We start from the raw sequence: 26,300 nt of genomic DNA, 5'->3' as shown, positions 1-26,300 counted from the left end.
TGCAAGATCGGCGCTAGCCTCGTTTGAGCTGGTTCGAGGGGTACAGATTATATAAGCAAGGTACCTCGTGACACATGACAGCTTCATGAGGTATATCATTAACTACCTGACAATCTGCCTGCAATTGTAGTCATATCAAGAGCTCATCGGTACATGACCGAGAGATTGGCAGAGGTTGAGCTGCAACAAGTAATTGCTACACCAGATTAGCTGTCAGACCTTACAATCGATTTGGGAAAATATCAGACTGGCTGCAGGATATTACAGGTTCATCCACCTATTATATTATATGGCACAACGGAGCTCCATTCAGCTATCCTTATAAGATAAGAACAAAAAAAAACCCATACTAGAATATTGCTATGTAATCCCCCAGAGTTTAACCCCATCTCTGCCTGCCAGATTCCATGCTTTCCCTTTGGCTTCCTTCGTCCGCATGCACGTATACCCCAAATATAGTCCCCCACCTCGCCCCGTTGCTCCGCGAAGATATGCCTTAGCATCAGAAGAATCCAGAAGAAGATCGGCAAGGAATCAGAAAGGATGACAGAGCCGGGAATCTCAGAAGACGAGGCGCACAAATAAAAAGAAGCAGAGGAAAGATCAACACTAGAATCGTAGAAAACAGCACTCAAGAACGCCAACGAATAGAGACTCAAAAACACAAGACCCGCTCTTACTGTACTCGCTGAACTATTCATAAGAGAAACACAGAAAATATCAAGAGGTGTGGCGGCAGCAGACGATAAGGAAGGCGAAAAAAATATATCCGAGCCAGGGATGCGAGCCAAAGGAGTGGATTCGTTATAGGGAGCAGATAATGAGAGGATCGCAGACCAGTGGAGCTAGCACAGCGCCAATCAAAATAACAGAAAGTATGGTACGCAATAATATCAACAAGGACGAGGATGAGCGTTGAAGAGTCCGGTGGCCGCACGGGCATGGTGACATCTAGTCTTATTGCGCCGAAACACGATCAATCGGGTGGGAGATAGAGTGTGCTAGAATGGAGAGGCGACAAAATCATGCCTTGTCTGACACTCAGTCATCAGCGCTTGCGTTTCTTATTCTTGTCGGCCTGGGTCAAGGGTGCCGGTGCAGAAGCGACAACAGATCCGGAAGGTTGAGGCTCATTTGCCGTTGTCATCGCCTCGAGCGCCTTCTTAACAGGGACACCCATATGACGGCCATAGCGACCTTTGCGACCGTTGCCTTCATCTTCGCTGATGCAACCTTCCAACCCAATTCCGGCATCTCTGCAGCGCCCACAAGGACGCTGGCGATCGCAACCCTTCTTACTCTTGCGGCAACGCTGGCAGCGCGGTTTGGTGGACAGGTCTTCTTCATCGGCAGCAAGTTGGTGTTGAAAATTGACAGTGGAAGGCTTCCTTGAAGGAGCCGGGCTGGCCATTTGAGCAGGTGCCGTCGCTTTCTGACTAGTTGTTGTTGAGGCGGCCTTCGGTTTGCGAGACGCAGTAGTAGTACGATTCTTCCCATTCTTGCTGGCTTTGGCAGGCGCCGGCTTGGGAGCGCGGGCTTTGCTGGAGGCGGTGCCGGTCGACTTCGTTTTCAGTTTCTTGGCCCGCGAAGACTCCTGGTCGTAAAGGGTGTCTTCCTCGTATTCGCTCTTGATCTGGCCATCATGGCGATCCTCCTGGCGGTAATCCTCATCTCCCTCATCGCCGCTGGGTTCGGTGCTGTCATAGCTGGGGAGAATGTCATCCAACTGCTTGTGCGTTCGCTTGATGTGTCCTGGAGGGAGAAGAGGGCTGGATTCGACCCGCTGTCTCGACCGGGCCGGAAGTTCGTCGTCCTCCTCGTTGTCACTGAACTCTCCTCCATCGCTGGTCGCCCCGGTGGAGGAAGCATCGGCAGCACCGCTGAAAGCGTCATCGAGTGTGGACGCAGAGTTGCGACCGTGCGAAAAGTTGGAGGCATCTCCCAGTCGAATCAATTGCATCGCAACGTCCTCGTCGGAGATGCAGCTGGCAATCGTGGGATCAGGGGTTGGGAGGACACCGGGGCCACCTTGCCGGCCAGCGGAATTCTGGTGGTGACCCGACGATGGAGCCGCGGGACGCTCGCGCAGTCGATGTCCATATTCCGGGAAGATCGGGGTCGTATACATGGAATTCCGAGATGAATTGCCACCATACGCCTGCTCATTGTAACCGAAACTTTGGGGGGAGGGCAACGGCGGCCGGGTGTTATAGGGACGTTGCGCGGGTCGTGCAAATGGGGATGGCTCTCCTTCTTGGCCAGTAGATCGGCGCTGCGGCGAGATGGAGGACGTGGACGTCGTCAGGGGCACCTGAGGTGGCGCAAACAGAGGCAGTTCCTAAGAAGACGTGCCTAGTCAGTTTTACAGAAAGATAAGCACGGTTGTAGGGGTAAACTGACCGAGCTTTCGAACTTGGGCCTCTTCCTACGACCATCCTGAAGGATGTTGTCCATGCTGATGTCGGAGCTGGCAAACTGCTCGCTTCTTGCTTTCTTAGAGCCCGCGACAGACCCATGACCGCCCTCACTGTCGCTGTATCCGGCCATTCCGTCGTCCTTGAAGCTGCCGTGGGCGCTGGATCCACGGCTCTTGTTACCGGCCCTGGATGGGCCTTTATTTTGTGATGCGCTGCGACGACCGCGACCAGGCGGAGACGTGCTACGTTTGCGAGCGACTCTTGACGTGGGCCGGGAGGGTGGTCGAGAGTACTCAATGGCCTGTGCTGATTGGGATGGCACCATCTGGAAGGGCTCCCCAAGGCTGGGACGTTTGCGAGCATCCAATGGACCCGATCCATAGTAATGCTCTTCATAACCATCGCCGTAGGCGTGCATTGGGATCACGCGCACATAGACGGTCATATTGTTTCTCAAGTTCTCATATCTGGCAATGAGTGTGGTCCCATGCTCATCCTCGAAGCTGACGCCGCTGGCAGTGCCATCGTAGATACCGTAGAAATTTTTAACGGTGGTCACGATGGAGTCAGTCGTATCATGAGGGTAGATCTGCACTCGCATTGGTATCCGTGCTCGAACCTTGGAGTTCTCATCCAGCAGGAGCTCGAAGGCGACATTCTTGGGAACAGGATTGCTGGGGGATTGTTGGTGAGAAGCAGAATTCCCACCGTACCGATCAGTGTCGGTGTGATTATCAGGCGGGGTGGAGTACCCCTCAGCAGCTCGAGGCTGCTGGTGCTGTACCGTTTGCATCGCAGGATGCTGATGGGCGGTTGAACAGCTGCAGCTGGGATGGGCGCCAGCAGCGCCTCTCTACGGAAGCGCGGTGAGGAGATGGGGGTCAGGCCTCCAGGCTATTCAGCCCTCGCCAACTTCATCCAAACCGTCGACTAGGTCGACGGAAGGGCCTTTGGATAATGACTTGTTTATTTATGAGGACTTCGATGGAATTGTTGAAATATGTAGTGTGCGATAGGAGGAGGGAGGGGATCCGAGTCGGGACAGCCGAGAATGGACGACGTAGGAAAATCTGGCATCGGAAAACAGATCAGCACAATCGTGTCCATGTGTAGTCTACTGGTTATATCGTATCGACAGGATATTGCGATTTGGGAACAGCAACGCCGGTTGAACGCAGAAACGATTGCTGGATGAGGGCATTGGGGGAGAGAGGCCCCCGAAGGTCGGATGACAATGGATGGAACTGAGACACACCTATTTCGAAGCAAAATATTCTGGAAGCAGTCGCCTTGGCCCAGGAAGCAAAACACGATGGCAATGTTCTAGCGACGATGGCGGTCGAGGGGGTTTTGAAGATGCTGCCTCTTTGGTGCAATTAGCGATGGCATCACAACCTGGATCTAGCAGCTGGCTGGCTTGGGGAGGGAGAGGGGAGGGTGCAGATCACAGACGGGACGATTCTACTAGACAAATACTTACCCGGCTGTTTATGGTAGTTGCAAATCTATGAGACCTGGGGAGGAAGAAGCGCGGATGAAGAGGCAAGCGTTCGTTGGGAGGTGAGGAGAGAGGGAGCCAGGTGGGTGTGAGTGTACGAGGTTTCACCTGAAGCGAAAAACGGCCTGGCCCGGCGACATGCTGGTCGGCGACATCAACCACATCATCACCCTTCCCCTCCACCACGCTTTCCCAAATCTATGTATTTTACAGGCCAAATCTGTTGGGTACTTTCTATCTACCTCTGAACATGCTTCTTGCGAGAATGTCGTTCGAGGATTGCGCAGCGCAGCGTCCATCTTCCGTGGGAGTCATCGGAATCGCATGGCTCTCGAGATGCGCATGCGCTCTGCACACGAGGCCCACGTAAGTCGAGTCAGTCAGTCCCGACCTGTCGCCCCCTCTCGTCTCTCTTCGGTTGTGCCCACTACCACTGGCAATTGACAGCATGGCCATTAAACTTATTGTCCAAGCTCTTAGAGTAATTATTGGAGGATTCCGTAAGCCCAGTTGGTGCCTTTTAAGTTGGCGAGTATACACCCACACCGGCAGAGATAGAGCACGACGAGTGGGCTGCTGTTGACTGAATCACCATCCTGCTCGATTTTGTCTAGAAGAGGACCTTGTTTTCCCTGGCTAACTGTTTGGAAGGACAAGCGCATAGGTCTGCGCTCACGAGTATGGCTTTGTGAATTGCGCTTGTCACCACAGTCAGTAGCAGGTACTCTACCATCCATGCGCTGGGAAGGCACATGAGACGGTGTAGACGAATCAATCGCTGCCCAGAATCGGGCGCCAGAGGAGCCCTGGTCTTTAGTAGAGCAATAAACATTCTCTCGGCAGATTTCCCCGTACAATCTGCGGCATTGTGCTGGGGTTCGTGGCAGGTAATAATATCTCATCCGAGTTTCTGCACAGAATGTGGCTATGCGACCATTTCTCATAAGCTCAGCACAGTCGAAACTATGAATACATGGCTAGGAAGCATGCGATCTCGGGCGCATCCAGAGGGCGCTTAAGTTAGATAACTCTATTTATGTTAAGAGGATGCTTTGTACCTGAAGCGATTGGTTTCAGGATTATTGGAACCCCTCCCGGCTGGCATGTTGCATCACGCTGCAACTGGGGCATGAACAACACACAACATACACACATCATCTACTTTCTATTCGAGACTTAGACTGGGTAATTTTCCGCTCCCGCCTCCTCGAATCTACCCGATCAAGAACAGACTATGAGCGGGGAGAGATGAGATACGATGTCCTCTCCCAAGGTCCTTTGCGCAAAGTATATTAATATTAATACAATGCGCAGTACCTCTGATGGATGATTAAGGTAGTTTGCTTCTGGCGCGATGGTAATTTTAGGTCTACCAATCGTCTAATTGTCCAGCCAGCCTGACTGATATGGACGAGCACTCTCTTAAGTACGTATACCTAGGTGGTCATGTCGTTCGCGGGTGCGGAGTACCTGCCAGGGTCCTCTGGCGCATCACCCATCCGCGGTAGCATCATTTCATCCGGAGGAGAGAGTGCCGGGAGAGATCTCCTGTGTGTTTCTGAAATTTGAGACGAAAGGGCGGGATGGCAGAAGCGCGCTCGGCGAATGGTTTGCCAGAGCACAATCAGACTGGGCACACCGAAGTTGCGCATATGCGATACTATTAGCTGTTACCGTCGGCGCTACGCCAACTTATCCATCCAGATGATCTCCGTGTCTGGGAACACAAATTAATCCGCGAGCTACGTTGGGGCTACAGGATCTGGCATCGAACAGAGGGAATCTAAGGACCCAAGGCACTGGAAAAGCCCTGGGCGAAAATCGGGATTGCAAAGCCGACAAAACTGCCAGAGTGGATTCTGCTTTTTCTCGACACCGCTCGTTCCGGCCGGCGATCCGTTGTGTCATTTGTGGCTTTGCGACACCGGCGCTGATGGAGGATCGGCAGCCAACGGGTTGGCATGAGGGGAGGGGTCGCCCATGGCAGAGTCGCCGTGCTTCAGAAAATAATCTTAAACATGTGTTCGTGAAAAGAGACGCAAGAGACTTGGTGACAAGCAGTTTTTGTTCCAGAAGCCGGGTGATGGGGCCTCTGGTGGGCCTGGATGATCTCCAGAGGTGAGGCGGTCATCAGGCCTGGAAGACGGTGGAAGTGATCACGTGGACACGCGTTCGCTTCGAGACGGGCCGACCCGGACCACGCGTCGAAGAGACCGTTTGCTGTACACGGATTTTTCTCAACAAAAACGTGCTTGCGCATTATGGAAATTGAGCCTAATACGATCGCATAGGTGTGTAGAATATTCAGACAATTTTATAGTAATTTTAGAGCAGTGGTGTTGTAGCTACGAGGAGAATCGTCCCCTCGGGCTGCTGCGGGGGGACGCGCCGCATGATGTCATTGCCAGGGTGGGGATGAAATCCTCTGCAAACAGTGCAAATGATTCGGTCCGCTGAGCGGATTAGTCAGCCGCCAACACGGCCCGAAGCGGCGCCGACGACCAGAACTGCGTGCGGAAAGACTAGTCCCATATAGGGCTAGCTTTGTTGATATCATCAAGCGCTGCCAAGCCTGCCACAAACACGAAGGGAGAAGCGATGACTGGCCAGTTCGTTGCCCGTCCAGAGGTCCCGCGACACCTGAGGCTGCACTGTCAACAAACATCTTGTTGATATGCCTTCCTCAACTGTCGCCTTCCTCTAGCCACCCCTCCTGTTTTCCCACCCATGGCGAAGAATCTCTAAGTCGCCTTGCATTCCTAGACTCTGAGGTCCTGTGGGAACGCAATTGGGCGAGAAGAAAGGCCGCCAGGCTTGTAAACATCATCGAGACGCTATTTCGCCTGGTCGGCAACCGCAGCGTCATTGTTTGCTAAAACGCCAGCAAGATAAACACGTCTCTGGATCTCAACAGGGACTTTCAACACTTTTCCAAGATGGACGCAAGGGTGTGTGATGAACTCCTTTCATGTTCCTTATCGTTTGGTTTTTTTTTCTTTGAAAATGCCTATCCCTTTCGTACTTCGCATAGGCGTTGTTTCCTATACTACGGATCACGCGACGAGGCGTACTTTAGCATCATCGCGCAGTTCCAATCCCCAATTCTATTTGTACTTTGATTCGGAGAGGATAGAATTCTGCTGACATTTGAATGTGTATCATAGCCTCAGCGAATTCGCGTCCGCGGAGACGAAAATGCACCTATCGGTGTGCCAGCCAACAAGACCATTCACCAGCGCAATAAGTCCACGCCTGCACTGTCGACAATGGTCCAGAATGGCGGTCTCAGAAATGCAGCGAAACGAACTGCCTTTGGAGATATCAGCAATGTTCGCTCGAGCAGAGACGACGCTTCTCTAGCTGGCAAGAATATACCACTCGCCTCACAAAAGACAGACAAAAAGCCGCTGGTTCTCTCCCAACCAGCTCAACGGCCAATGTCTGTCTCGGGTCTTAGGGGAGTCTTGAACAATGCCGCCGGCACCAAGAGCACCGATAACGTTGCAAAGCAGGGGCCTGCAGACAACTCTTCATCTCATCAGACGGCGAATAACCGCAAATTATTCACCAAGCGCAGCAACGCGGTCTTCAAGGATCCTCCGCCGCCAGTGGCAGAGACCAAGCCCACTACGGTCAAGCACACAATTGCTCGATCCAGTGATGGAGCCAAGCAAGAGTCCAGCGGTCGTCCATCGACGACTGCACGTTCTCAGCAGCAGAACAAGACCAACTTGCCAGAAACCCTACCAACGGGCGTTGAACCGTCAAAGCCATCCCGTGAGCCTAGTAACCTCGATCCCGAGCAATGCTCCGCTCTTCGTTCAGATGAGGTCTCCGTCGACGACACCAATGAGAGCAACGCCCACAGAGATTCGGAGGACACGGAGGATGCAAAGGAAAACAAGAAGCCTATTGCCCATGCCACTACGTCTTCTCTTCGAGAGCCTAGAGAACTTCGCAAGCCCGACATGCCGCGTGACTCGATTGATCTGGCACATGCGCGCTCCGACCAGGGTCTCGCTCACTCAGAGCCTGAAGAATACTGGGACGACGAAGATGAGGATAATGATGAAGACGATGGCTACACGACGGCACGTTCGTACCGTTCTCGTGGCGACAACACGACTGGCGGTGCAACTACGGTGCTCTTTCCGAAATACAACCAGAAGGTGAAGCGTGAGTTGGCACTCGCAAAACAGATTGTGGAGGCTACGCGCACCAAGGAAGATATCGAGGATGAGTACTGGGACACCAGCATGGTGGCGGAATATGGCGACGAGATTTTCGAGTACATGAGGGAGCTCGAGGTAACAACCGCGTCCATCGTTTCTTCCTTTGAGACGGATACTGACAGTTACTGCCAGCTCAAGATGCTGCCCAACGCTCACTACATGGACAACCAGGCAGAGATCCAGTGGTCGATGCGGTCTGTTCTCATGGATTGGTTGGTACAGGTTCACCACCGATTTTCGCTCCTACCAGAGACATTGTTTCTTTGCGTCAATTACATCGATCGCTTCCTTTCGTGCAAAATCGTGTCGCTCGGTAAGTTGCAGCTGGTTGGCGCAACGGCGATCTTTATCGCTGCCAAGTACGAGGAGATCAACTGCCCGTCTATTCAGGAGATTGTTTACATGGTCGATGGCGGGTACACCGTCGATGAGATTCTCAAAGCGGAACGCTTTATGCTCAGCATGCTGCAGTTTGAGCTTGGGTGGCCCGGTCCAATGAGTTTCCTGCGACGAATCAGCAAGGCTGACGACTACGATCTCGAAACGCGCACTTTGGCCAAGTACTTCCTTGAGGTCACGATCATGGACGAGCGCTTTGTGGGAAGCCCGCCTAGTTTCGCCGCTGCAGGGGCTCATTGCCTCGCCCGGCTGATGTTGAAAAAGGGTAACTGGGTAAGTGCGAGGCCACTGGTCAGGGCAGTCTTGAGAAGTGCTTTGCTGACATGATTCAGTCCCCTGCTCACGTATATTACTCCAATTACACATATTCGCAGCTGCACCCGCTCATTACTCTCATTCTCGAGTGCTGTGAAAACCCCCAAAAGCACCACGCCGCCATTTATGAGAAATACGCGGACAGGCGGTTCAAGCGTGCATCCCTCTTTGTTGAGGCCGAATTAGCCAAAGGCTTTCGTATTCCTGATATTTCCAAGGAGAGCTCTTGCTATCAGTTTAGCTAGGCTCTATCATCGACGATGATTCACACACACCTAAACGGAAACCTTCCTGCTCTTAATATATCGTCGAAGAGCAATGACATTAGCTACTTATTTCCCATGTTTTTTTTGTTTACTATCGGCGTCCTGGGGGGTCATTCGGTCCATGACGGTGGTTAGGGAATCGGCATCAAGTCTCCATCCGAAGGGCACATGACTGTTCAGAAAGAGCCACTCCTCTTCTTTTTCAAAAAAGTCATGCTTCGTTTCTTTACTCTTTCCTTTGTTTGTTTCCATACCTTCGTGCTGTTTTATTTTCTTTGTTTTGTTTTTTTTTTCTTGAATGAACAAACGTTCCAAGGCAGGCGGAATGGTGGTGATTGAAGGGTTCAGTGGGGTCTCTAATAAGTGCGGCTTATCAATCGGGCAGGGCAAGGCAAGGAGTTCAAGGCGTCAGTCATTCATTCGGTCGGAGGAAGGAGACGCTGGGTGGGTAATGACAGAGGGTCAGGCAAATTGAAAGGGGGCTTGATATCATCGGTGGTCAATTCCTTTTTTTTTCTTTCGTCATCTTTTCAGTTTTTCAGTCAGTCAGAAGGCTGTCAAACAATTAACCAACCATTACATTACCTGTCCGCCCACCCGCAGCAAGCAGGGGGTTATCACGAGCACGGGCGCGAACAAGCTTTTTTTTTTCCTTTCCTGTCAGTGTCAACAGCAGCCAGCCACGCTATGTCATATGCCATGAGTCTTTCTCTCTCTCCTTGCGTTTTTTGTTCTGATTGTTAGGAGTGAGTGAGTGAGTGCTGTCTATCTTAATGGGTTTTCCTAATACTTCTCATGTCTTTAGTCGTAATAGTGAATAGAGTACGCTGTTTTGATTTATCCTTTTCTTTTCTTTTTCTCTTCTAAGGGTCAATCTATCTATCTATCTATAGAGGATGGTGACGCTCTTTATATATGGTAGTTATTTCTTGACAGACTCCTTCTCTCAACTACTATTTTGTCGATGCCTGGTATCTGAGATACGCCCACGCCCTGAGGCATCATCATAGATAATGGCTTCACCTTGAGACATTTGCAAAGATGCTATTTATGTAGAATTCAATGGAATCACCCATAATTTTGGGTATTGGGTCTATATAAAAAGCCCCGCCTGGCCAATGGAGAGCTTCCTGAGTTTTATCTATCTTAGTTATATTACTGTTCACATAGGATTTATTTGACTGCTTGCTTGGTTCTATGAGAACTCGCCTGTATTCGCTGACACTGTTCAACAGCCTGATCTCTCTTATCTTTCTCTGTATCTCTCTATATAATAGTATATATACACACTTTCAGAGGACGCAGTCAGTTTACATTCCGTCCCGAAAAAGTGAGGTAATGTCCAAGAAGATGGAGGTATCTATCTACGCAGTATGTATAGATATAGATGATGTTTCTTCCTCTTTTTTCTTTTATTGATCCAACCCATTAAATTCCACCAATCTTTTGACAATGTCGATTACTCTAGCCTCGTGGCCTCGTACCTCGTTATCGTTCTCGGCAGGACCCAACGATGGGTTATCGATCCGACTCGCCAGGACATCGTCCAGCATCATGCGGAGGCGCGAGATGAGTACCCCGATGCGCGCCCAGCCGCGGAGACGCAGCCAGCCGTCGACGATGAGGCCGCGGCCCTTGGTGTCGAGGGCGATGGGGCCGGCGAAGAGGAGTAAGGAGTAGGCGTTGAATGCTATATCATATCACGTCAGTATCCTATCTTGGAGTGTCATGCAGCATGCTAGCTAGGGGTTGATCAAGAGAGGAAGAATAGTGCTTGTACTTACGTGTCAGCTCCCGAATGAAGACCTTGCTCGTCGCCATTTTCGAAAAGTAGCTCAGATAAGAAGCTCCACCCGAATAGCTCTGCGCAGAGAACAGGCTGGAGCTCGGGTGGATAAAGACACGCCCGTTCTCCTGGTTGAAATACTTGATTGTACGAGCGTCCGGGTCGAGCTCGACCGTGCCCGTCATCGATGCGGCGAATTTCTTGTCGGGAAAACTGATCTGGGCGATTTGCGGGTTGAATGCCCCCGCAATCAACGCCCGGAGGAGTCGTGTGTTATTCCCATTGCGATCCCAGCGACTTGGGGATGTGCCTGATGCTGAGCTTGTCGTCGGGTCCTTGTAGTCCACGGGAAGTATGCCGACGTCTTTCAACGAGGTCAGGAATTGGGCCCGGTTGGATGAGATATCCCGGAGGGTCTGGTGGGAGAGGAAATTGTCCGAACACCACGACTGCGTCTGCCAGTAGCTCTGGGTTCTCACCCGGTCCGCCCACTGTCGATAAGCTGAGAGATCTGTGATAACGTCGCCGTCGCCCTTGGAAAAGGCTGCCCTGGCTGCTGCTGCTTCGTCACGCTTCTCGCGAGGGGAAACGAAAGGGCTCTTCACTGTGAGAATCGCGGCAATGGTGACACACGCATCAATGCAACCAAAGATAGAGCCGTACACCATTAATTTGGCGCAGCGCAAATCAGCGGGGATCATGGACAGATACCGCCCCAGAGCGGTCAGTTTCTGATTATCCAACGCACCGATGCGATGTAATAGATCCAGGGCTCCTTCGACTGCAACGCTTTCAGGAGGCGTTAATGTCTTTGAGAGGAACGACGCAGCGTCTTGTATGCCTCTCATGGCCAGGACCGACAAGCAGAGCTGTTCGAGAGGAACTCGTCGGATTTCAGGCTCCGGTCGCGCAGGCATGTTGGATTCTGCCGTCCTGGTGTAAAGCTTGTAACATGTTCCCGCTCTTACACGACCAGCTCGACCACGTCGTTGCTTGCAAGCTGCTTGGGAGGCCCACACTTCTTGTAACCTTACCACGTTGTCTTTCGGATCATAGCTGGTTTCTTTTACTCGACCAGTGTCAATTACGGCGACAATGTCTTCAATGGTGATGGATGTCTCAGCAACGTTTGTGGCTGCGATGACTTTCCGTTTGCCTTTCGGGGGCGCTAGGAAAACACGCCTTTGCTCTGCTGGAAGAAGAGATGCGTGTAATGGCAAGGCGTGCACATTCGGAATCGTCTTCAGCGCAGCCAGACATCGATCAATCTCCATAGTACCGGGCAAGAAGATCAAAATTCCGCCAGGTTCATTTCCAAGCTGCGAGTCGATGTATCGAACGGTAGAGGCGATCAGATCATAATTGATACCCATCCCAAGATTGCGCAGGGTTTTCCCTAAAGACTCCTCTTTGACAGTGACATTCATATCTGAGTCTTCATCCAAAGATGACGACGAACTGAACCCCGTCTGTCGTATCACGTCGTCAAGATAGTAATCTTCCACAGGAAATGTCCTTCCAGGGATGTTGACCCGACCAACACGGTCATGTCCACCAAAATATTGAGTGAAAATATCTGCATCCAATGTGGCACTCATCAGTATTACCTTGAGGTCCTTACGATATTTCAAAACGTCCCTGAGAAGCGCGAGGAGGAAATCAGTGTCGAGGCTGCGCTCGTGCACCTCATCCACCACAACGTGGGTGATGTCTGCGAGGGAGGAGGCAATGTCATCATCGGGACCCTGTCCCGTTTGGATTCGGCGAAGCAGAACTCCAGTAGTCATAAATGTAATTTTGGTTATACCGGGCTTGACTTTCGAATCGCCTCGTATGATATATCCAACTTCCTCGCCAACAGAAGAACATCGTTCGTCGCTAACACGGTCCGCAAGGCCGAGGGCGGATATCCTTCTGGGTTGCGTACAAACAATGTTGGCTACATCCCCGAGATCGCGCTTAATCATATCATCCAGCAAGAACTGTACTGACTGAGTACTCTTCCCGCTTCCTGTTTCGCCAGATATGATTATCACTTGGTGCGAGTTGACGGCCTGCAGGATGGCATCCTGCATGGCCCAAGCCGGCAACGACTCCCTTTTCCGATTCATCTCTCTCTGGGCAGGCGTAGCCTGTTTCTCTTCCCACGCTTTACGGATAGAAACGCTACGGGCAGAACCAGGCCGCAGGTCAAGACTCTTGGGCTGCTTGCGCGCGGGTCTTATAGGTAGTTGTGAAACTGCTGTGGAACTCTGCAGGGGGATAGCCAGCCGAGAGATATCACGCAATTTGCCTGGATTTTCCAATATTCCAGGCAAGTTGGCTTCCAACCAATCTATTATATTGAAGATCATGGGCTGACCCGCAAGGTTCTCTTCAGCATGTTGTACAGCCTGCCGGGTGGCACTTAGCCGAATATATGCAGGCAGGCTTTTTGCCAATATTGAAGTAACTGGAGGCGTTGAAGGATAGTTACGGGAGGGCTTTTGGAATCGGAATGTGACTGTCTCTGAGATATTGGAAATTTCTCCTTGGATCTCACACACTGTAGGGGACAGTCGTTTGTAACGATCACCAAAGATGGCCTCCAACGTGGGTTGTTCCTCTTCCCAAGCATCGTCGTCCTCGATAGAGACACTCGGAGAATGCATTTGCGCGCCATTGACAAGGGTATTTTGCAGATACTCCGCAGCCAGACCTTCATCTCCACCTTGATTGTCCAGAACTTGGGCGCACAGATCGACCGGATAACCCGCCGCGGCCAGCCTTTTGATTTTGGACTCTCGAACAAGGTCACCGCTTGCAAGACTAATCCCTGCCGCGTAACCTTCTGGAAGACTCCAGCGGGGGAGATCATCTTCAGGAACATATAGCAAAAGCCATTCCAACACCTCTTCGCGGTCCTTACATTCCATAACGGCCTCTTCGACATGGCTGCGGCGAAATCCCAACTGAGCAAATTCGTCGACAATTTCTTTACGCTTTTCTTCGGGAATCTGGACGCCATAGGGATTCCATATCGCGTGTTGTCTCAAAAGCTCTTCAATATCCCGCCGCATTCTGGTTCCCATGTCCACTTTGGGTGCCTGAGACCAGATTTTCCCTCCTCCCTTTGTATCGCCACCGGTCCCCAGGCCCAAGTCGATCGCACTTTCTTTTGCTTTCGCTTGTGCTTTTCTGCGCTCTGCTTCTTTCTTCGCAAGTTCTGCTGCGGCGCTCTCCCGCTCCTGCTTGGCCAGGAACGGGTCCGCTTCATACAACCAGCCGTTACCCTCTTTTGTAGCTGCATTCTTGAGATCCATGAAATCCTCCTTCCATAATTTCCTATAAGTAGGCGGCATCATTGTATGTAGATTTCGCATATTGCACACACGGAACAGAGCATATGCGGCCGCAAAGTGGCGAGCTTCGAGCGCGGTGGGTTGAACTGCAAGGTGCTTGTGCGTTGAAGGAAGTTTCATTGGAATACTGATCAATTCTTTTGTCTTGGGATCAACCTTTCTTAGTATGACCGTTGAAACAAACCCATCTTGGGTTTTGTCCTTTTGCAAATAAGGTCATTAGCTTGCTGAAGCACGTGTGCAGGCTAAGGGCCATACCATGGTATATTCTGGCTTCTCCCATTTCTGCTTCTGACAATGCTCTGATAGCATGTTCACCGGAAGCTTTCCCGTCCATGATGCACCACCGATCACTTCCTTCGCCGTGGGCTTCTTTGGAGCATCAGATTCGTTTTGCGGCGCGTTCGCATTCTGAGCAGACCGTTCGGCGGCTGCTTTTGCCTGTTTGGTCCCAGGCTTCGGTCCTCCACGGGCGCTGCCCTTCGATTTTGGGCCCATTTTGCAACACAAACGTGCGCAAGAGAGCGATTAAGACGCCCGTGGAGACGTTCCAGCGAATCTACAATTCGCAGAGAGCTCGCCGCTGTGTTGCGGAGCAAATAATTAATCATCTTAAATTCCCCAGGCTAGCTTTGTCCCGCACTAGACCATATCGGGCTGATACTGGTGGCGGGGAACTTACCTACGTTGGGCCTGGAGCTTCCCCTCAATATGTAACTCCTCGTCGAGTCTCGTGCATCATGGCGGACATGTCCGGATCAGATCCTTCAGATGTTGAGGCCCCGGGGCATCGAGAGGCTGTGCCTACACAGTCAGCTCCAGAAACGGCTGGAAAACGAAATGCTTGTAATCCTCAATTCCTCATCGTGTTGCTGTCCGAACCGACTGACGTCTATCACCAGTCACTGAGCTCATGTCGCCTAAAAACAAACAGCTGAAGCAGGCGGAGACAAAAAACATTAAGGCTCCCTCCAAACACACACATACGTCCCATTTCAAACCGCGTGATGCGCTCGGAGCTTACATTGAGAAGCCGGAATCCTACCCTCCTTCAACCGTAGTCTACTACAATGACGATTTTGTCGCAATCAACGATCTGTACCCGAAGTCATCGCTGCATCTCCTTCTCCTTCCTCGGGACCCCGAAAAGTCTCTCATGCACCCTTTTGATGCATTTGAGGACACGGAGTTCCTGGACAAAGTTCGGGCCGAGGTGAAGAAGCTCCGCGCGTTGGCGGCCGGCGAGCTGCGAAGGAGATACGGCAAGGAGTCCGCACAGGAGAGAGCGCGGCAGGAAGCAATGGACAAGGATCCCCCGGTGGATGAGCTGCCGCCTGGCAGGGACTGGGAGCGTGAAATCATGAGTGGGATCCATGCGCACCCGTCCATGAATCATCTGCACATCCACGTCCTGTCTGTTGACCGGCATAGCGATCGGTTGAAACACCGCAAACACTACAATAGCTTTACGACCCCATTCTTCATCGATCTGGATGATTTCCCGCTCGCGAAGGATGATGTGCGGAGGCATCCTGGAAGGGAGGGTTATCTGAAGCGGGACTTCATTTGTTGGCGATGTGGAAGGAACTTTGGTAACAAATTCCAGGAATTAAAGAACCACCTAGAGGAGGAGTTTCAGGAGTGGAAACGATTGTAGGGATTCGCAAAAATTTATCGACGAAAACCAATCGTGTCTTGAACAGTAAACATTGTAGCCGTATTTTACACTCATGACCAAAATCCATGACGACGTCGAATTCATTGGCAATTCGAGCTGTTTTCAAAGGCAGCCCAGAAATATAGTTTGTCTAAGATGACAGGCGACCGTGCGGAACACAGCGAAAAAATTGCATATAATACATCTCCCCACTGAATGGTAATGGTTAACCAGTGCCTCTCTTTTTAGAATAAAAACCGCATTATGAGAGGTCCAGTGCCTGGGATGAACTCGAGCACTCCGCTTCAGCATACATATGACAATACCTCTAGAGCTTGATATCACATGTAGTCAAGACAGAGAATCCAATCCCAGAGTATGTCGGTCAGGCGGTGCTTCGGGTAGGGAATAAATCAGGCACGGCTCTTGCTCTTGGATCGTGCACCCTTCACTTTCCGTGCCTCGGGTCTCTGGATATGGTGAGGCGGGATCCACTCCGCATTGTAGGTGGTTGCAGAAGAAACGGCGGTAGCACCGTTCGCAGCATCAGTAGACTCGGCCTTCTTTGCGCCACCAGCGAACTTCTTGTCACCACCCCTGCCCCTGCGCTTCTGTGGGAAGTACGGCGCAATCCAAACCGTGTAGAAGAAGTAGACGATGCCCGCGAAGAAGGCCAGGAGGAAGAAGTAGAGGAAAATACTGTCCAGGAGTTAGCAGTGATGAACAATCAACCAACTTCGAGGCTCTGATCTCACATTTGGGGGTCAAAGATGCTAGTCTCTGGCTCGACAACGCTCACGGTGCCATTGAACGCCTGGAGAGTGAAAAACTGTCCTTGGCTGTTGCTGATGACCGAGGCCAGGGTCAGTGTCAGGTCCTGGGGGTGCATTTCCGTTGCAAAGCTGTAAGGGAGAGTCTCCTTCTGACCCGCCGGAATCTCGACGCCATATCTCGTTGTCGTCAGATTACGGACGATGCGGCTGTTTTCGTCCGGAGTCCAGAGACTTCCGCCGATGAAATTCACAGTCACAGGAGCATCCTCCTCATTGCTGAAGGATAGCAGGGCCTGCGTCGGCTGCCCGTTGACGAGCTTGATGCCGAAGATTTCAGAGGCAGGGAAAGAAGCCTGGACGGAGACAGCCAGCGTCGGGGCCTCAGCAGGTGCCTCGACCTTCTCGGGCTCTTCCTAAATGCCATTCGCGTCATGTGAGTATATCGATATTCAGTCGCGAAAGTTAAGAGCTGGAATGGACCTACTGTCGCACGACCACCGGCAAACAGGGCCTGAAGCGAGAACAGCGCCAGGGGGAGGAAGGCGAAGCGACCCATTATGACTGTGACCGGACCGACACGGGGTGACAACAAGACGAGAGAGAAATGCTACAAGCCAGAGTAGGACAGGCCAGGAAGAGGAATTCTGGAAGATTGACAGGTTGATTTTCTCCACGTAGCCTTACGCCTGAATGGCCGAAACTGCCAGCAATTAGCGCTACACCGCCTCTCGGGAGTTTGCTTCGTTTGTCGCCAACAAAGAGCATGGATTGCACGCCGCTTGCCAATCACGCTGCTAAGGCTTTGGCTTGCATCCCCGCACATTGCCCGTGATTTGGCAAGCGGGCCCCAGGGTTGGCGGTTTAGCGCCGTGCTATCAATCTCAGACACAAAGGTGAGGGCAGCACCAGAAATCTCACAGAGAAGCATTCACTTGCTGGATATCTATTTTAACTGTTGAGCTGTGGAAGCCCAGGCTGAAGTCCTTCATTCCCCTCTTCTGAGAAATTTCTGTTCTTGCCCCTCTCGTCCCTTTTCCTATTCTTATTAGCTCAACTTCCAGAGCTCTCCGGAAGCTACCAAGCTTGAGAATGCCAGGCATCAGTGCTCAAGCGTTCTGGGAGCGCTATGAGCGAGTCAAGGCGATAGAGCAGAGCAAAAATGATCTTATTGAGGTAAATAGACATTTCCTTCCTGCTTTATCTTAGTTCCATCTCTTCTCGTTCTCATCGTAAGACCACCAAACCCAGGAACTCTTACACCGGTTGAGCGAGCTAGAAAAAGCATACCAGCAGGAGAAGCTCGACCATGAGCGGGAAACACGTTTTAATCGTGACATCCAAATTCATGAGATGGAACTGATGGATCAGATAAAGAGAATTAAGAAAATTATGGTAAGTGTTTGCATTCCTTCAGTACATTGCTGATCACTAATCATGTGTGCCCTCATTGCCAGGATCGTGAACCTTTCATTATTGTCCTGTTGGATGGTGATGGCATGATATTTCAAGATCACTTCATTCAGAATGGTGAACAAGGCGGCAAAGATGCTGCAAATCAGCTTTGGGCCGCCTTAACCCAATACGTATCGCGAAACCTTCCAAACGTCTCCTCACCCAAAATAATTACGAGAATCTATGCAAATGTGAAGGGACTAGGCAATGCCTGTTACCAGGCCGGCATTATTGATACGCCTTCGCTGATGGAGGATTTCGTCCGGGGCTTCAATGAGAGTCGGTTGCTTTTTGATTTTGTAGATGTCGGATCTGGTAAAGATAGGGCCGATGATAAAATTGCAGGTACGTGCCGAAAGTTTGGAGTTTTTATTTTTTTTATTCCCCCTCTTTTTTGTAGGAGAAATACGTCATTGCGAGTATATACTGTCTCTTCGATTGATTTCCTCTCTGGCCAAGTGCCCAATCCATGGTAATGGCCATGCCCCCGTCGTGAATCCCAAGCTGACTACGATGTGGAACCAGAAACTTTTAAACTCAATTTATACAATTGTCACTGCCATCAGATCTTTTTGGGATGCTCTCATGATAATGGATACGCTCGACTCCTGGAGGAGACGCTGGCAGATTTGGAACTCACAGGGCGGATATCACTCATCGAAGGAGTTCCTTTCGAGAGAGAACTCGAATCCATCAAGGCTTCTTATCGTGTGACACAGTTCCAGGACTTATTCCGAACCTCCAAGCTTACTCCAAGTATGGCTTTCAAGGGAACTCCCAAGACTCAGGTTGCACACCCATCGTTGCTTTCACCCCACCAGGGACCAGCTTCACTCACTAGGACCTCCACCAATACAACCTCTTCCAGCTCCAGTACTCCAGGTTCCTCGTGGGCTTCTGTGACGGCATCGAACCCCGGGGATATTTCTCTTCAGTCTTCTAAACCGGTCAATTCGTCACCGCCGAATGTTGTGGAGCGAAATAAGTATGGCCAGCGAATCGATCGCTTCGAGTTCAAGTCTATTCCAAAAGAGGAGCTGAGCCGCATCAAGAAGATGAAACTGTGCAATCTCCATTTCCTGCTGGGCGACTGTCCGAATACGAATTGCCATCATGACCACACCCACAAGCTGACAAAGAATGAGCGGGTTGTCTTACAGGCAGTTGCTCGCATGACCCCTTGCCGTTTTGGGATGGAGTGCGATGACCCTAAATGTATTTACGGCCACCGTTGTCCACTAAGTGAACCTGGTAAGAAGGATTGCTTCTGGGGCAACAGTTGTCGTTTTGAGCCCTCCCAGCACGGCATTGATACCACAGTCGTCAAAGTTACTAAAATATGAAAATCTGACCTGGTCTCTGGCGGCATCGTGCTCTGGATACCCCTTTTTCTGACAGGAAGCGTTGGCGTATTTTTGAGTCTTTCAATTCATTGGTTTTCTTCCTGATAGTATGACGTGGGTACCTTGAGCCGGCTGCGAAAATTCTTTGCCATAATATACCCTGCTTCTATCCAGGCGTCGCACTTATTATCAATTACTGATCATGCCCCTCAGGAGAAGATGAGAAAGAGGGGGGGGTTTTTTTTAGTGACAAACACACTTCGGGAGATTAATTTAAATTAGTTATCTGGAAGTATTAGTAAAGCCATAGGTATCCGTATCCATCTCTTCGAGCCCCAAAAATAAAATAACCTCATAATTAATATAGTAGTCGTTACATAATCGTAGTCCCATGCAGAGCAAATCTCCTTTCCCAACCAAGGCAGCCACTCTTGTGACGACCACCGTCCTCATCGTCTGTCATTGCGTCTTCGTCGTGCTGCCCATGGCGACGCGTCACATGACATGAACATTGGACACCATATTCTCTCACGCAGCAGGTGAATGGTTTCGAGGAGGGGGGGTTTTCAAGATCGATTCTCCCATCGGGACTGGCGTTTTTGCGCTCTTCTAGATCTCCCCATAGAATGAAAAGCTTTTCCCTTAGCTCGTGGAGTCTGTGCGGGTGTTTTCGGAGGCTGGTTTTATTGTCAGTCACATCCAATTCATTTAGACGATCGTCCAGCTCTCGGGATGTTGGTGACGGTGGTTGTGGTTTTTTCTAGGACTTACTCGACAGCGTCAAGCCTGAGCAGATGCACGGCCTCATTTCCCCATACGAAGAGCTTCATTCGGTCTCTGGGCTGCCCGGGAGGAGCTGGTTTCGCGTCCTCGACGAGGAGACAGAACCGCCATTCCCAGCTGCGACGACGACGCCGACCGGCATTTCCTTCCGTGACCGACTCGTCATCATCATCATCACCATCACCATCTCGACCGTCGCTGTCAGAATCGGAAAGGACCAAATATTCAGGATTGTACGGAACGGCGAAGTCTTCGAGCTTTGGGGGGAAGAAATCTACAACGCGGACAGTGGCGCGGTAGGTGAGGTTTTGAAAGGGTAGCCTATACTCGATGCCACCTGGTAGGGAGTTGTTGTGTGTCTCATTCATCAATATATCCGTAATCGATCGACTGGGAAGGCTAGGACGCCAGGCTTTGACTGTGTGACGGTCAGATATCTCCTCAACAGAAAGCAAAAGCGCGAGAAGAGCTTACTGTTGCTGTTAGGTTCATATCTTTTGACGTTGAGGGTCGTCATTATCTCGGTCTGGCCCTCTTCCCTTACTGGTTGCTTTTTCTGCTGTTGCTCTTTCTTTCTCTTCTTAGCACTCTTCTTCGAATCCCGTTCTTGCTGGCCGTCGTCAAGGTTCCCCAAATCTTTTGCCAGTTGAGCCTTATCCAGCTTATGGCGCTTCCAGTACTCTTGCTTCCTTTTCTTAAGTTCCTTGACACGTGGATCGTCGTCATTATCTGCAATCAGGCTGACGCATATTTTGTCGGGATAGACACGGTCGCCATGAATGCGGCCATTTATCATCCCATTACCACCCTCTGGCTGCTTAATGTGAACGTTACGCAGGTACACATAATCTCCTTCTTTCACGTTCTGTTGGGCGAAATAAGCGTGGGGCTGCCAAAGTGTTACTTGTAGGGTCATTCGTCCAAACGGTCCTTGCCAACGTCTTTTCGGGCGTGGTCTGTAACCATATTCGTCTCCTGGACGACCTTGGTCTTCATCATCAGACTGGGCATATTCGAATAACGCCTTATTTGTGGTATAGTCTGTAACGTAGAGCAGAAACTTGTCCTGCTCGGGAAATGTCTTCACCACATGAACGACAAGATCTACGTACACCTCGCCAGAGACGTCCTTGATCAGTGAAAAACTTCGTTTTTTGATACCGGTGGTCTTTTCGCGAGATACAGCCTGTGTCACGGAAGGCCGCTTGTCAGGGGTCTCTTGGCGAGGTTGCTCTGTGGACCTCGCCTGAACAAGATTCAGCAAGGAATTTGCGTACGCCTTCTCTTGCGGAGTCGGCTCAACAGAGTTGGGACTGCAGATGAGAGAAACCGAGGGCCCCGATTCCTCGCGCTGACGGAAAATGGCCCATGGGACCCTATCCCATTGCGTAGCCACACCTAGCAACGCCCCTTGGTGAGGTCGTATCTGCGACGCGTCAGTGTCGACACGGACGGTAGGTCGCTTTGAATAGACTGACCCTAAGATTCCGCAGCAGGATTACATCGTGGAGTCTCAAGTCGGGTAAGAAATGTTCATTATCGTTGAAATACTTGATCTTGAGTCCGTCCCAAGACTTCGTTTCCAAGTCTGAGTCTTTGATGGTAAAAGTGACGACTAATGAAGAGCCGCGGGACCGAGTTTTGTCCAGGCAATCCACGACAACTCCTATCACATTGACATAGCCCTGTCCTGACCGGGCAGTGTTGACACCAACAAATTTCGGCGGAAGAGATGGCAGTGATGCGGGCATCGTAGGTTGTATCGTAGCTTATATCAATCCCGAATGACCGATTTCCATTAGCATTCACAAGTCCAAGATAGCCCCGAGTACTGTAACTCGCGGGCAAAGCAGAGAACCAATAGACCAGAAGAGTAAGACTGAAAAATCTAGACCTTGAGAGATCAAAACACCATCAAAAGGCTATCCAAATTGCCGGTACAAGGCCTGGTTCATTGCAGACACCTTCCTGGGAAGCTCCGATGGCCAACAGCTTCACCCATGGTGGGCCTATCAGAGTGCAGAGGCGGCATTCATTCACCTTGCCGGGCGTGTTCAGTTTCAGCCACAGCTGCAGGCCAGGTGGCAAGGCAGAGTGTCTTTGTCTGGTCTGGACTGCTGTGGGTAGTTAGGAAAGTTATTTGTTATTGCTCTTCCTCGTCCGGTCGGGCGCTAAATTCGCTTAGGCGGAAGGTGGCGCTTAATCAGGAAGTGACTGGAAACAGCCCAATCATCCCGTGAGCAACCCACCTCAAAAGCATCAACACATTTTTCCCCTCCTCCACCAACTCTGCCCGCACCTCCCCCCTCACTGCGCCTTACTCCCCTCCCCTCCCCCCCAAGCCTGGGATTGCAGACTTTTATCTTCTTCTAGACCCGTGCACACCAGACTTTAACACAACTGCATCTGAAGTCCAGCAACCATGGCGGATCGTTACATCCCAGAGCATCGCCGTACCCAGTTTAAGGCGAAACATCAGTTCAAGCCAGACGAGCTCCGTCGTCGCCGCGAAGAGCAACAGGTTGAAATTCGGAGGCAGAAGAGAGAAGAGAACCTTGCCAAACGACGAGGCATCCAAACCCGCGATGGTGGAATCGGTGTTGGAGCTGGCCAGGTTGCCGCCACCGACAGTGATGAAGAAGAGGGGAACTCCATTGAGAATGAGGTATGTTTTTATTGCTAGATTTCTCTATCTTCTATTCTGTAATTTTTTTATTTTTTATTTTTGTTTCGCCTTTTTCTGCCACAGGGATCACACCTTGCTTAATATTAATATTGACATGGATCTCTAATGGTGTTTGTTTTGCTTGCGCACGCATAGTCAATATGAAGGGAATAATGGAGCTGACCGTTGTCTGTGTCTTTTTTAGCTCAATGTGGAGCTCCCGGAGATGGTCAAAGGAGTCTTCTCCGACCAGATCGATGAGCAGATTCAAGCTACCACCAAGTTCAGAAAGCTCCTGTCGAAAGAACGCAACCCTCCCATCGAGCGGGTCATCGAGACCGGTGTCGTGAGCCGCTTCGTGGAGTTCCTTCGATCTCCTCACACCCTGGTCCAGTTCGAAGCAGCGTGGGCCTTGACCAACATTGCCTCTGGCTCTGCTCAGCAGACTCAAGTTGTTATTGAGGCTGGCGCCGTGCCCATCTTCGTCGAGCTCCTCAGCAGCCCAGAGCCCGATGTTCGGGAACAGGCAGTCTGGGCTCTCGGTAACATTGCCGGTGATAGCCCTCAGTGCCGTGATTATGTCCTCGCCGCTGGCGCTCTCCGTCCTCTTCTGCAACTGATCAGTGAGGGCCGGAAGCTGAGTCTGCTGCGGAATGCTACATGGACTCTGAGCAACTTCTGCCGCGGCAAGACCCCGCAGCCGGACTGGAATACCGTAAGTGATACCACGCACCAACTGAAAACTGCTATTTGTGGTCGACCTTGCTAACAAACTGATATAGATTTCGCCTGCTCTGCCCGTTCTCGCCAAGCTGATCTACATGCTCGATGATGAAGTTCTTATTGATGCTTGCTGGGCTATTTCTTATCTGTCGGACGGCTCGAACGACAAGATCCAGGCAGTCATTGAAGCAGGAATCCCTCGTCGCTTGGTCGAGCTTCTGATGCATGCTTCCACCTCCGTTCAGACCCCCGCCCTGCGGTCCGTTGGAAACATCGTCACCGGCGATGATGTTCAGACCCAGGTCATCATCAACTGTGGTGCTCTGCCCGCGTTGCTTTCTCTTCTCAGCTCCACCAAGGATGGAATTCGCAAGGAGGCCTGCTGGACGATTTCCAACATCACTGCCGGAAACTCGGCTCAGATCCAGGCCGTGATTGACGCTAACATCATTCCCCCGTTGATCAACTTGCTGTCCAACGGTGACTTCAAGACACGTAAAGAAGCGTGCTGGGCCATCTCCAACGCTACTTCTGGTGGTCTCCAGAAGCCAGACCAGATCCGCTACCTTGTCTCTCAAGGATGCATTAAGCCTCTGTGCGATCTTCTCGCGTGCCCAGACAACAAAATCATCCAGGTGGCCCTGGATGGTCTGGAGAACATCCTCAAGGTGGGCGAGATGGACAAAGAAGCTGCCGGTCCTGGCGAGCCCGCTGTCAACCGCTATGCTCTCTTCATCGAAGAGGCTGGTGGTATGGAGAAGATCCACGATTGCCAGAACAATGCCAACGAGGAGATCTACATGAAGGCGTACAACATCATCGAGAAGTACTTCTCCGATGAGGATGAGACTGCTGGTGACATCGATGAGCTTGCTCCCCAACAGACTCAAACTGGATTTGCCCTGGGTACCACTCAGCAGCAACCAGGCGGTTTCAACTTCGCCAACGGCGGTGATTCCATGGATATGTAAGCATGGATCTCCACCAGAGATTGAAGAAAGTGGAGCGACACTGCCCCAGGGCGTATTCGCCCTCCAGGCCGGCATCACCTCTCGACACAGCGCCGCCTTCACGCTCAGTTGTGCGATCAAGCTAAAGCTGGGACCTTTGAAGCTGTCTTGATCGAGGTCTACCCCCTTCAGCTCTTCGAGCTTCAACGCCGCATTCCCCTTTGCAAGTGCCACCCAGACCCGTGCAAATTCAAATTCCTCCGCCCTTTCCCCTATCCCTCGCGGCGTTTGAGTACGACCCCGTATTCCCTGGCCTCATTCCCAGACATGTTTTCCTAGCGCCACGGATCTCCCCTTGCTATTATGATGGTTTCACGCACGCACGATAAACAAGATTCACAGTCATGTAATCCCCATGTTCACTTTGTCGCATGATCTTTCATACACCAGGCGTACTCTTGTATTCGATTAGGTTTTTTTCTTGTTTCTTCTCTTTTCTTCTTCTTTTTTACTATTTCCAAATGTACGTCTTTTTTTTCTTTTTTTCCCGGCAAGACATATTTCCGTCACGTGGCAAAGGCACTCGAGCAGAGTATTCCTACTCCGTATTGTGATGGAGAAAAAAAGAGCCCAAAATTTTGGTGGGTCGTTCTGTTCTCTGTCGAGGTAGCTTAAATCAAATTAAACTGGGTTTTCTCAAGACGTCTGTCCTGTCTGTTCAAACCAGACTCCCTTACTTGTAAGGTTTACGCAGCATTGCTACGGAGAAAACAACTACAACTGGATTGACGGTTCATTTTCCACCAATAGGACAGAACAGAACAACGAGATGTCGAAGTAATCTAATCCTACGCACTTATATACGATTGTAGCGTAGCTATCATCTGTCCAGTGTCATGCCCGTCGTAAATAAACTGCTGTGATTGGGAAGAGAAAGAAAGAAAGAAAGAAAGAAAAGCGAAGCTGGCACTCCGTGCGTGGCCTTAGGTGAAGAATTCGGCGAATGTCCACCTAGGTATCTTATCTATTTTATCCGCAAACCCCCCAGGAACACCCGCAGCCTGAGTATTCAGAATCATGAGAGCTCAGCATATAACGGACCTAAACAAGGTATACTCCCTACTCCGCTTACTCCCTACAGGTGGTAGATCGTGCGCTTGGTCCAATCTCGTCTACTGAGTGTTGACGATGCTGTGTATGTATGTTTGCTGTTGAGTCCGTAATCTGATTTCTTTACAGATAAGTTCGTTTGGACCGCTACTGGGCTGGCACATCAATTTTTTTTGGAAACAACTGATTCGTTGTCATGTCATTTATCACTCTCAAAAACGACTGAATCAGATTCATCAATCAATCAATCAATTAACAATCCACCTAGGTACTGTACCTAGTAGGTACCTCGGCTCAAGTCTCTCGATTCTGATGACCACGAGATAATAATTAAGTAACATGACAAAGGCACAAACACACAAAAAAGACAAAAAGAAAAAAAAAAAGGAAATAAAAAAAGGAACGTGAACAAGAAAGGGATTCACAGGATCCAGATTTTTAACCTTAAAATAAAAACAAAATAGTTTACACAAGAGGAAAAAAAAAAGAAAAGAGAAAGAGAAAAAGGGTTCGATTTGATCATCATTAGTAATCAATCAATCAGGAAAGAATTTTTTTAAAAAAAGCAGACAAGCAAGATAGTAGAATTG

The 26,300-nt window shown here is 50.7% G+C and overlaps 9 protein-coding genes across 9 annotated transcripts; 5 read left to right on the top strand and 4 right to left on the bottom strand.

The window, feature by feature from the left end:
• Window positions 1-1,048: 1,048 nt before the first annotated feature.
• VTN77DRAFT_8264 (uncharacterized protein) lies at window positions 1,049-3,210 on the bottom strand (the record flags this gene model as incomplete). The annotated part of the gene is made up of 2 exons (XM_069424743.1): window positions 1,049-2,338; window positions 2,401-3,210. The coding sequence occupies 2 exons, from the start codon at window positions 3,208-3,210 to the stop codon at window positions 1,049-1,051; spliced, it is 2,100 nt and encodes a 699-aa protein (XP_069281026.1).
• A 2,638-nt stretch (window positions 3,211-5,848) lies between these two features.
• Window positions 5,849-6,441, top strand: VTN77DRAFT_8263 (uncharacterized protein; the record flags this gene model as incomplete). The annotated part of the gene is made up of 4 exons (XM_069424742.1): window positions 5,849-5,937; window positions 5,989-6,033; window positions 6,261-6,324; window positions 6,382-6,441. 4 exons carry the CDS (start codon window positions 5,849-5,851, stop codon window positions 6,439-6,441), a joined length of 258 nt encoding a protein of 85 aa, XP_069281025.1.
• A 410-nt stretch (window positions 6,442-6,851) lies between these two features.
• Window positions 6,852-9,106, top strand: VTN77DRAFT_8262 (uncharacterized protein; the record flags this gene model as incomplete). The annotated part of the gene is made up of 4 exons (XM_069424741.1): window positions 6,852-6,863; window positions 7,080-8,222; window positions 8,280-8,819; window positions 8,879-9,106. 4 exons carry the CDS (start codon window positions 6,852-6,854, stop codon window positions 9,104-9,106), a joined length of 1,923 nt encoding a protein of 640 aa, XP_069281024.1.
• Window positions 9,107-10,539: 1,433 nt separating this feature from the next.
• VTN77DRAFT_8261 (uncharacterized protein) lies at window positions 10,540-14,752 on the bottom strand (the record flags this gene model as incomplete). The annotated part of the gene is made up of 3 exons (XM_069424740.1): window positions 10,540-10,817; window positions 10,912-14,455; window positions 14,513-14,752. The coding sequence occupies 3 exons, from the start codon at window positions 14,750-14,752 to the stop codon at window positions 10,540-10,542; spliced, it is 4,062 nt and encodes a 1,353-aa protein (XP_069281023.1).
• Window positions 14,753-14,994: 242 nt separating this feature from the next.
• On the top strand, window positions 14,995-15,911 carry VTN77DRAFT_8260 (uncharacterized protein; the record flags this gene model as incomplete). The annotated part of the gene is made up of 2 exons (XM_069424739.1): window positions 14,995-15,100; window positions 15,157-15,911. The coding sequence occupies 2 exons, from the start codon at window positions 14,995-14,997 to the stop codon at window positions 15,909-15,911; spliced, it is 861 nt and encodes a 286-aa protein (XP_069281022.1).
• A 413-nt stretch (window positions 15,912-16,324) lies between these two features.
• VTN77DRAFT_8259 (uncharacterized protein) lies at window positions 16,325-17,240 on the bottom strand (the record flags this gene model as incomplete). The annotated part of the gene is made up of 3 exons (XM_069424737.1): window positions 16,325-16,610; window positions 16,667-17,097; window positions 17,169-17,240. The coding sequence occupies 3 exons, from the start codon at window positions 17,238-17,240 to the stop codon at window positions 16,325-16,327; spliced, it is 789 nt and encodes a 262-aa protein (XP_069281021.1).
• Window positions 17,241-17,773: 533 nt separating this feature from the next.
• Window positions 17,774-19,479, top strand: VTN77DRAFT_8258 (uncharacterized protein; the record flags this gene model as incomplete). The annotated part of the gene is made up of 4 exons (XM_069424736.1): window positions 17,774-17,857; window positions 17,933-18,076; window positions 18,139-18,481; window positions 18,662-19,479. 4 exons carry the CDS (start codon window positions 17,774-17,776, stop codon window positions 19,477-19,479), a joined length of 1,389 nt encoding a protein of 462 aa, XP_069281020.1.
• A 373-nt stretch (window positions 19,480-19,852) lies between these two features.
• VTN77DRAFT_8257 (uncharacterized protein) lies at window positions 19,853-22,013 on the bottom strand (the record flags this gene model as incomplete). Its single annotated transcript, XM_069424735.1, has 4 exons — window positions 19,853-20,156; window positions 20,251-20,680; window positions 20,737-21,688; window positions 21,741-22,013. 4 exons carry the CDS (start codon window positions 22,011-22,013, stop codon window positions 19,853-19,855), a joined length of 1,959 nt encoding a protein of 652 aa, XP_069281019.1.
• Window positions 22,014-22,684: 671 nt separating this feature from the next.
• VTN77DRAFT_8256 (uncharacterized protein) lies at window positions 22,685-24,621 on the top strand (the record flags this gene model as incomplete). Its single annotated transcript, XM_069424734.1, has 3 exons — window positions 22,685-22,927; window positions 23,133-23,642; window positions 23,710-24,621. 3 exons carry the CDS (start codon window positions 22,685-22,687, stop codon window positions 24,619-24,621), a joined length of 1,665 nt encoding a protein of 554 aa, XP_069281018.1.
• Between the last annotated feature and the right edge of the window lie 1,679 nt (window positions 24,622-26,300).

Source organism: Rasamsonia byssochlamydoides (assembly GCF_041956645.1).
Source record: "Rasamsonia byssochlamydoides strain NRRL 3658 unplaced genomic scaffold VTN77scaffold_7, whole genome shotgun sequence".
Lineage (NCBI taxonomy): Eukaryota > Fungi > Ascomycota > Eurotiomycetes > Eurotiales > Trichocomaceae > Rasamsonia > Rasamsonia byssochlamydoides.
This window is presented reverse-complemented; position numbering and strand designations above follow the sequence as displayed.